The 10,501-nt window shown below is 28.4% G+C and overlaps 2 protein-coding genes across 2 annotated transcripts; both read right to left on the minus strand.

The window, feature by feature from the left end:
- Positions 1 to 671: 671 nt before the first annotated feature.
- LOC124924132 (probable disease resistance protein At4g33300) lies at positions 672 to 3,570 on the minus strand. Its single transcript, XM_047464206.1, has 3 exons — positions 2,759 to 3,570; positions 2,274 to 2,668; positions 672 to 2,184 (listed from the first exon to the last, which is right to left on the minus strand). Exons 1-3 carry the CDS (start codon positions 3,423 to 3,425, stop codon positions 805 to 807), a joined length of 2,442 nt encoding a protein of 813 aa, XP_047320162.1. The 5' UTR covers positions 3,426 to 3,570; the 3' UTR covers positions 672 to 804.
- A 4,242-nt stretch (positions 3,571 to 7,812) lies between these two features.
- On the minus strand, positions 7,813 to 9,493 carry LOC124925781 (arabinosyltransferase RRA2-like). Its single transcript, XM_047465875.1, has 2 exons — positions 9,171 to 9,493; positions 7,813 to 8,965 (listed from the first exon to the last, which is right to left on the minus strand). Exons 1-2 carry the CDS (start codon positions 9,339 to 9,341, stop codon positions 7,847 to 7,849), a joined length of 1,290 nt encoding a protein of 429 aa, XP_047321831.1. The 5' UTR covers positions 9,342 to 9,493; the 3' UTR covers positions 7,813 to 7,846.
- Between the last annotated feature and the right edge of the window lie 1,008 nt (positions 9,494 to 10,501).

Below are 10,501 nucleotides of genomic sequence, written 5' to 3' on the forward strand. Positions count from 1 at the left end.
AAAAATAATTGTGAAGGTGAATATATATAGAAAAATGAATGAATGATGAATAGACATAAAAATAATTAAATACTAAACTTCTATCAAATTCTTATTCCCTACTTTTATAGATCTTATTCATATTCTCCTTCATTTGTTAAGATTCCTAATTATTTACATTCATGTAATAGATTTTTCTAAAAATTAATTAGTTCAACATTACATTATTAAAATTGATTTAGTTATATTAGTTGTTTAATAGTTAGTGTGATAATTTTTTTAATTCATTAAATAATTTAATTAATAAAAATTTGTTCTAATATAGTTTGTCACGAGATTATACAAATTTTTAGAAATTAGAGCTATAAGATTTGTTTTTAAAATATGCAATTAAGAAAATTAAATTTACAACAATTTATTTTATTAACCATTAGATAAATATTATTTAAAAAAGAAATGAGATACATAGATGTTTAATAAATAATAAGTTTTTTTACTAAACTTAAACCCAATATCACCCTAACTTCTAGAATTATAACTCCTATTTTTATTTTATGTTTATGAAAGTTAATACAACATTTAAGAATACTAATACTAATAATAATAATTAATAATTAATAATAATAATAATAATTTACAATAATAATAGGAAATTATGAAGGATGTACATACTATTTTAATTAAGAAAAAGGTAAGCATAATAATAATAATGTACAATAATAATAGGGAATTATGAAGGATGTACATACTATTTTAATTAAGAAAAAGGTAAGCATAATAATAATAATAATAATAATAATAATAATAATAATAATAATAATAACACTAATCTTCTAAAAGCCAATCCAAATCAAACCTTTCCTGCACAACTTGAACAAAAAGATTAGGCAAAGCGTTCTGCAGATCTCGCCACATCCACGATATCTCCTCATCGCAAATCACGCGTCTCAGCGATTCCAACGCCGCCGCCGATTCAGGAACATTCCAGATTTGCGGGCATTGCCTCATCTCTATCTTCTCCAATCTCACCATACCACCAATATCATCCGGCAAAGATTTCACCTTCACACACTCAGATATATCAACATACTCCAACCGCTTCAGATCTCCCATTCCCGCCGGAAGTTCCTTCAGAGAGGCGCAGGCGTACAGCCGGAGAATCCGTAAAGAACAACCCAGTCTCCCCAGGTTTGAAGGAAGTTCACGGAGGCCATGGCAGTTTGTAATGCTTAGTGATTCAAGGCGTTGTAGATGACAAACGGTTATAGGTAATTCGGTGAAATCGTTGCAGTGATCTATGGTGAGATCTGAGAGATTAGGGAAGAGATTGGGATGGTGAAGACTGTTGTTTATGTTGCAGAGTATTAGAGATAGCTTTTGAAGTTTCTCGAATGGCGGAAGTAGTTTAGGGATTGATATTTTCTCGAACCAGAGGCTTCTTAAGTTGTTCATGTTTGTGAAGACTGATAGGTTATTAATGGTTGTGTTCTTCCTCCCATGGTTGATCACTATTAACGATTTGAGCTTCGGCATGTTATGGATGAACGGAGGAAGGAAATATTCATCGGATGACGAGAGATCGAGAATTAGAACTTCGGCTTCAGGGAAATCCATATTGAACCATTCGTGTTCTTTCATTTCACATGTCTGCAACGAAACAATCCGAGCACGAAACGGTTCATCTTTCATCCTTCTCCATTCATTCGGAAGCTCTGTTTCTCTTCTCGCCATGAGTAACCGTTTCCTCTCATTCACATCCTTCTTATTCGTCAAGTGAATTGCGAGATCCCTCAGAACGTCGTGTTGAGTTATGAAGATGTCGTAGTAACTGCTGTAACTCTCCCCTGATCGTGTTTCTTCTACCAGAGTGATGAGATTCTTGTTGGAGAGCTCGAGGAGGATTGCGAAAGCTTCTTCCTTATCAATGTCGTGTAATTCAATAGATATGTTGACGAACACGTCGAGTGGAATCCTCATGTCCTCTGGAAAACAGCTTAAATCCATGAAACATTCTTGAACTTTGAAGTCGAGATAATCAATGCTTAGTTTCATTCTTTCGAGCAATTGATTCTCGTGAGACTCGCCTATAGATTGACATCTTGATAGCTTGTTCTTCGCATTTGTCCATATTAATTCAGGTTGATCTCTTAACGATGAACCAATCACTTTAAGTGCTAAAGGAAGGCCTTTACATTCATCCACCACCTATTAGTGAATATATAGAAGAAGATAAATTATTAGTAGTAGGGAAGAAGATGAGTATTCATTTATCATCATCTTTTTCTTCGATTTACCTGTTTGACTAGTTTCTGATTAGTGCCAAGAGGAATGGATGTTTGGCCGAATGCAAAGTGGCAAAACAAGGACATGGATTCATCTTGGTTCAATAGCTTCAATTCGTAAGTGGCGTCGATGAACAATTGCGAGAACTTGATTCTAGACACCACAAGGAATTTGCAGCCAGGGATATTTCTGCAACTTATAAGCTGTTGAAGAACAGATTCAGACCAGACATCATCCAAAATCACCAGTACTCGCTTATTATTAACTATACTGAATTCTGATATTTGATTCCATTGTGAGCGTGCATTGGCTGGTCCTCCATGAATGCTTGTCCAAATTCTCGATTTCAATTCTTCCACTTTTGGTGATTGCGATACAGTCAGGAACAGGATTTCATTGAAGGAACCTGAAACAATATTAAGAAGGAATATGAGCATCGGATCATCATCATCATCGTTGTAGATAGAAGGATAATGATAGAGAGTTAGTTACTTACTTTTAACTTCATCTTCTTTACGAAGCTCTCTGGCAAGAGTCGTCTTACCACAACCTGGCATCCCGCAAATACCAGAAACGGTTATATCGTTCCTAAGTAGAATCATCTCCTTCACTTTCCTCATCGCTACCTTCATTTCTATACCAAAATTCACATAATTACTCTCATACATCTCATGTTCATCAAGATCCATCTTCCTAACGTCATCAGTGACACCACCAATCTTCATGCCTCGAAGGCGATGATCAATTCGATCAAACCTTTCAGCCATTTCACTAATTTCGAACCGAGTATGGTGTATATCCGCGAGGATGTGACACTGCATTGGACCGTTGACGAATTGAGAAATCTCTTTCTCGATCTTCTCCATCTTCCTCGCGTATCGGAGATTTCTGTAGACATTCCACCGGCCGGATTGCTGAACTTTGTCGGCGAGTTCCGATGCGCTGAGGAGGCGTCGTGAAATCGTGTCAAGCTGTCGTTGCCGTTGAGGCGGTAATTCGACTCCGGAGTGCATGATTTCTTTGATTATCGGAAGCAAGTTCTGAATGGCCTGAGCAAGCTGCTCAGCACTAGCCTTGCATAAACAAGCTCTCCTCGAGATAATTAGTAGCTTCTTGAGGAGCTCGAAGGCAATCTCTCCGGCGAAGAAATCCGTCACTGCCATACTTCACGGTGAGACGGAGCAGAAACTGAATTGTACTTTTTTTTATTTTTATTCTTTTTTTTAGATTAGATCAAATTATTAACGCCGAGAGAAATTGTGGAGGAGAGAAAGAGAGGGGTCACAAGTTTGTCGGCTCATTGACCCAAGAGAAGACGAATAAGCGTTAGTGCTAATGGACTTATTTATAGATAGATAGTATGTGGAAAACTGATAAAATCAATAAAATTATCATCAATATATTATAATGCTTTATTTTATTTAATATTAAGTTTTTTTTATTGTATATATTATGATTTTTTTTAGTTGTTCTGAATAGTGTCAAGTTTGATTTAGCATTAATAAGTCAAGTATGAGCTGCAGCAAAAGTAACTTTGTGTAATAAGTTTACCCAAAAAATTATAATCAAACACATTATTTGCGTTTAAACTCAATTTTCTCTCTATCTCTATTGCGTATTATAATTTCAGCGTTTTTTTCTCTTATCATTTTTAAATAGCAAATTGTTTTTCTCACCCTTTTCATATTTCCGCCGCCATTCAACTCCTTAATTAACTCAAAAATTACTTATTTATCCCTATTATTTTTATATATTTACCTTTCAGATTTATTTTACTTATTTTATTTTATTTAATTATTAATTTTTTTATCATGAAATATAATTAATTAATTAATTTTTAATATTTTTTCTATTTAAAAAATAAAAAATTTAAAAGATATATAATTAATTTTAAATATTATATATTAATAATAATATTATAATAAATTAATTAAAATAAAATAAATATTTTATATAAAATAAATATTTTAATAAAAAATATTATTAAAAATATTATGCAAATGTTATCGTTTATATTATTAAGTAAAACATTATATTTAATTTGACTAATTATTAATATATAATATAATAAAGACTTTATCTTATTTATTTGTTAAATAATTTTATTTATAAAAAAAATGAATTTTTATAAGTATTTTAAAATATATATATAATTAATATAATAAAATATTAAATATTTATATTTTATTAAATTAGTATACATTTTTAATATTTAATATATTTTATATAATTATAATATAAAATTAATAATATTTTGTATTTTTAATTAAATAAATAAAGTTAAAAAAACATATTAAAAATTAATTAATTAATTATATTTAATAAAAAAAACTTAATAATTAAATAAAATAAAATAAGTTAATTAAATAAGAAAGGTAAATATATAAAAATGAAAGGGATAAATAAGTAATTTGGGAGTTAATTGAGAAGTGAAGGCAAGGGTGGGAATATGGGAGGTGTGGGAAAAGCACCTCCCTTTTTATATTAATTCTCTCTCATCTATTTATTATTTTTTAATTATTTTATTCATTCTCTTTCATCTCTTTTTAATAATTTTATTTATTCTCTCTCATATATTCCATATATTTATAATATTTTTATATATTTATATAAAATTATTATAATAAAAAATATACATTTAAATATATTTTTATTTATAATATATGTATCTTAATATATAAAATAATTAAGCAAAATATGAAATATAAATAGACAGTATTTTTTTTATTTATAATTGTAGTTTTAAAAATTAATTTAGTTTTAATTAATTATAAAAGTCCTTATTACAATTGAAATGAATTAAACGTGACCTAACTAAAAAAGGATAATACTAATAGGGTGAGAAAACTCACAGATAAATTGACAATTGAAAAGATTGAATAGTAGAGGGAGGGTTGAAAAGTGAAAAATATATATAATAATAATAAATTACTTTATTTATTTATATCTTTTATTTTAAAATATATTAATTTTTAATTTAAGTTATTTATTAATATTTAAAATTATATATTAACAAAAATTAATAAATATTAATATATTAATATAATTTATTTTTAAATATATACTATTTTTAATTTAAATTATTTATTAATATTTAAAATTAAATTAATAAATATATATAACATTATATATATAATTAATTATTAAATAATATTATAAATATAAAAAATAAATAAATTGGGCATATAAGCTAAATCAAACCTACAAAAGTTTAACTATTAAATAAGCTGTGAGATCATATAAACATACATCTAAATAACAATAAACTGAGAATAAGCTGAATCAAACTAGCCCTACATGTCATACAAATGCTAATTTCATTGAATGTTCCAAACTAAACCAATATAGTTCCAAATGAAACAAACTAGATAGAGGGTATGATTTGCTCACACAGATAACAAGAACAGTAAAAAAAAATAATGGTAAATTTAATATGCCCAAAAGTATATATATATATATATATATATATATATATATATATATATATATATATATATATATATATATATATATATATATAGTAATAGGGAAAGGGAATTTGAGGGAGGAACGGGGAAGAGAACGATGTGTCACTGCATCACTGGTCTGGAAAAAAGATAAAAAGTGAGGAGGGAGAAATTTTATTATTTTTTTGACTAATCAAATTAGTCGCATTATTCCCTCTCCCATTCCCTTCCCTAATAATATATATATATATATATATATATATATATATATATATAATATTATATTAAATTTAAAATTAATATTAATATTTTTTTATTGGTATATTAAATTATAATTTGTTAAAAATGATAATAATAATAATATATATATAAGACTAAATAATGTATATACAAGGGGTAATAAATTTTTTTATTTATTTTATAATTAGTTTATATATAATTATATTTTTATATTATTATGTTTGAAAATAATGTTTTAGAAATATAACAAGATTGATAGAATTACGATAAAAGTGAAGACAAATAAAGTTGTTGTAATTGTAATGTTAAAAAATTGAAAAAATAAAATGATTTATATATATAAATAATTTTATTAAAAAAAATAAAGTGGTCTTTTTTTGGTGATTTTATTTTAAAATATCATACTTAATTTTTTATTTTTAAAATAAGTTTGATATTTTAACTTATTATTTTTAACTTATTATAAATATAAGTTATATGATCAAGTTATCAACAATCTAATTGATAATCTAATACGTGAATTTGATTGGTTAGATATTGTAATTAAAATTTAAATGGTATGAGTTTAAAAAAATAAATTAAAATATATTTTATAATTAAATTAAGAGGAAATCAATAATTAAATTAGATTAATATTCTAACATTAATTATTATGGTTAAAATTCATGTTCAGTTCCAAAGTGAGGTGGGACACTTGCATTGACCACAAGTTTTAAATAAATAAATAAATAAATAAATAAAGAAGAGGACATTGAGAGTAGCATGTATGCACGAGCCGAGCCATCCTTGCGTCTGGTGTATGTATGTGAGAGTAGAACAACTATCTTTTATTTAGGGAATTTTTTTTTATCAATTTTAAAGATATACCGAAAATATCGATATTTAAGGTATATCGAAAAAATGTAAGGTATAATATATACCGAAATTATTGGTATGGTAAATGTATAAATTTTTAAAATTTTGATATAACGAGATATACCGAAATAGTATTTATAAGTTAAAATATATATAAATATATATATAATATTTATAAGAAAATAATTAAATATATTTGATATTAATTTAATTATAGAATATAATTTTTGAATAATATTAAAATATAATTATACTGAACTGAAATATTATTCAATATGTGCAATCTACATTATCGATGGATTAATTTTTTTAAGTTAATATGTTTTTTAGGTATGAAAGGTATAATACTGATACCGTACCGAAGTTAAGGTATACCGAAATCAAGGTAAGGTAAAAGTATGAAATTTTTGTATACCGAAATTAAGGTATATTGAAATTAATGTAAGGTAAAGGTATGCATTTTTTGCATACCGAAATTTTAGGTAAAATATGGATAAAACACTAAGGTGTACCGTATCGACCCACCCCTATCTGTTATAGGGGATGTGTTTAAGAGAGAGCCGTTCATTTCTGTTTTCTAAATATCTAAATCAGGCAAGTGTAAATTTAAATAAGACTATACTTTGTAACTTTCTTTCAAATCAAAATAAAGTTTATAAACTTTTTTTTTTATAAGCATTTTGTTTGTTAAATTTTAGACTAACATGTTTAAATATTGGTGTCTAATATATTAAATATATCATTTTAACTTTTTTAAAAAAGTATTAAATAATTATTTTTTCTCTTGTAACTAAAATGATAAAAAAAGTAGACAACAATTAAGAAGGTAATATCTGAAACTGAAGAATGAAAAAGAACGCCATGGCCCATATAGAAGAGTGTGAAAGAAATACGAAAGAACGAAAAAATATAAAGTGAAAAATTATATTATTATTTTAAATGCCATTGTGGAAATATCGTGTATGAGGGTAAGATTTGTGACCTTAGTTTAGTTTCGTTACCCTTATCATATATAAAAGTACAACATTTAATTAAATGAATTGTCACCATTGAGACCCATCAGGAAATCCATTCAAAGCATCCTTCTTCCCATCGACATAATATTCCACAACAGCTCTCATTCTGGGAAGCTTATCCGGATGATAATTAACATGAACAATCACAGGCATCAAATTTCCCAATTTAGAATCTTTCCTCACCGTCTTAAACAACACTTTACTATTCATAAACATATACAAATCCATCGTCCTTCTCGAAGCATGAAGCCCATCATAATCCAAATGCGACGGATAAAACAATTCTTCATTAAACATAGCCTGATCCCACGCCTCCGCTTCCCTAGAAAGCCGACCAACCACACGATCCAACAGCTCAATTGAAGGAACACTCGGTCTTATGTAAAAGAATCCCGAATTATAAACCCAAATACGTATCGTACGAACGTAACGAGCCATTGAAACATCGTCGAAAACATCGTTATACCCGTATGCCGTCATGTTATCGTGGCCGTCCGACATTGATTCAATGTCGGAGTCGCGGTAGATATGATCAAAAGGGTTTTGTAAGTAGATGATATCCACGTCTGATAGAAGAACACTGTATCCTAATTGAAGGAATTCTCTTAAGATGTGGAATTTCAAACCTGAAACGGCATGGTTACCGCCTGTTCTTCCGATTGATTCCACTCGTTCTTCGTCTCGGTTTCTTTTGTAAAATGGAACTTGGTTCGATTTGCAGAGACTCACGATTTCTTCGTCGAGGGCTACGACTAAGTAATTCGGTATCCCTACTCTTTTGATGTTGGTGAACCAAACGGTTAACATATCTTTCACGTTTGAATTGGCTAGGGCGACTATAAGCTCACGGTTAATAGCAAGTTTCTCCAGTATTTTTGATAATCTAGGGTTTATAGATTCATCAGGGATTACAGTAGGGTTTGTTCTTGAGCCCTTTACTGTACCGAAAGGACCAGCTTTGTGTTGTTCGTTTAACACTAACACTTGCTTCTGAGCTTGATCTTTAGTTTTCTCAGTCAATTGAAGTCTATCTCTTAGGGTTTTGATTTGTTTACTTAAAACTGAGTTTTTATCTGAAATTGATACAAGCTCCGATTTCAACATATTAATCCTGTCCGATGATGATGATGATGATTCACAGGCAGCCTGTTATAGATAATAATAATAATAAACAAAGAAGATGAATTGACAATGGAAATTTGATGATTGAAATGGATCATTCAATCATCAATTATCTCATACTATACTAACTAAGAACTTGACCTAAAACCTGCCTCATTACCGTGATGATGTAAGTCAACGGAAGCAATCTAGAAATTAAAGTTTAGAATTGATAGATTAGATTTCATACCTGTGAAGTAGTATATTTTGTTATTAGATCTTCTTCTTGTTTTGGTACGAAGAAGAATCCATTGGGGGAAACGAAGGCGAAGATACATCCCAGGACCAAACCGATGGTAATGGCGGTCAGAATTCTCGATCCTCGAATTCCATTCAACAGACCGTCTCTGCGGCCCGTCATTGATTGATCTAGCTAGCTAGCTAGCTAGGAAGAGACAGATTGCGGCAAGGAAAGGAGTACTGTTGAAGCGTTTTCTTCCGGCGATCCTTGCGACGGCAGCCACCGGCATTGTTGAATCTTCAAACACAAAGAGAATGGCAAATGGGAATATACCTAAAACCCTACGGGAAGTTGAAAATGTTAATTACTAACATTTACTTCTTTCACCTTAACACTATTATTATCATTTTATTAATTTCATTGCATTGTATGAACTATTTTCAAAATTAATTAATAAAAATTTGAATAAAAAATCATATATTTTTAATAAAAAAATTAGAAAATAAATGAGAGTATCAATTTTTTTTAAAAGGAATGATAGGGAGCACTACTTTGGGGAGCGACTCGTACAGCGAAAGTGACTTCGTTGTTATACGAAAGTGACTTCACTGTTATACAAAAGAGACCTCGTTCTTTTTGTATAACAACGAGGTCACTTTCGTATAACACCGAAGTCACTTTCGCTATACGAGTCGCTCCACAAAATAGTTCTCCCAATCATTTTTTTTTTAATATATAACCTTATTCTGAATCAATTTTTATTTTAATAATACATTAGTTATTAGAAAAGGGTTGTAAAGGTGATTTCGACGGAAAATTGGTTGAGATGACTCTAATAATTGTTTTAATGGTGTAAATTTAAAAACTATCCATATATAATAAAATAATTTGTTTTTTAAAAATAAAAAGTATTTTAGTAATTGATTAAATATTTAAATGGGATGATGTTTAATTATAAATAACTGTTTTAGGAATTTTGAAACGGTGAAAGTTAGAACTAGAGAGTTATGAAATTTATTTCAATGTAAACCTATATTATGATTTTTTTTAACCTATAGAATTAGTAGAAAATTAATAACTAGATGGTAGCAAGTTTAGCAATGTAAATGAGTTTGAAGAGACAAATATTATTAAATTTATTAATATATTTTAAAATAAATTATCAACTAAATTGTTTGATGAAGCCTTATAAATTAAAAAAAAAATCTTAATAGAATTCAATTTTAAAATGATTTGAATATTAAGTCTAATACTATTCAATTTTACATTACAATTTCACTTAAATGACCACTAGGCCAATTTTCCAACTTTCTTGTTAAAGTTCAGTTTGTCTCCAATTG

The sequence above is a fragment of the Impatiens glandulifera genome, chromosome 2, assembly GCF_907164915.1.
Source record: "Impatiens glandulifera chromosome 2, dImpGla2.1, whole genome shotgun sequence".
Lineage (NCBI taxonomy): Eukaryota > Viridiplantae > Streptophyta > Magnoliopsida > Ericales > Balsaminaceae > Impatiens > Impatiens glandulifera.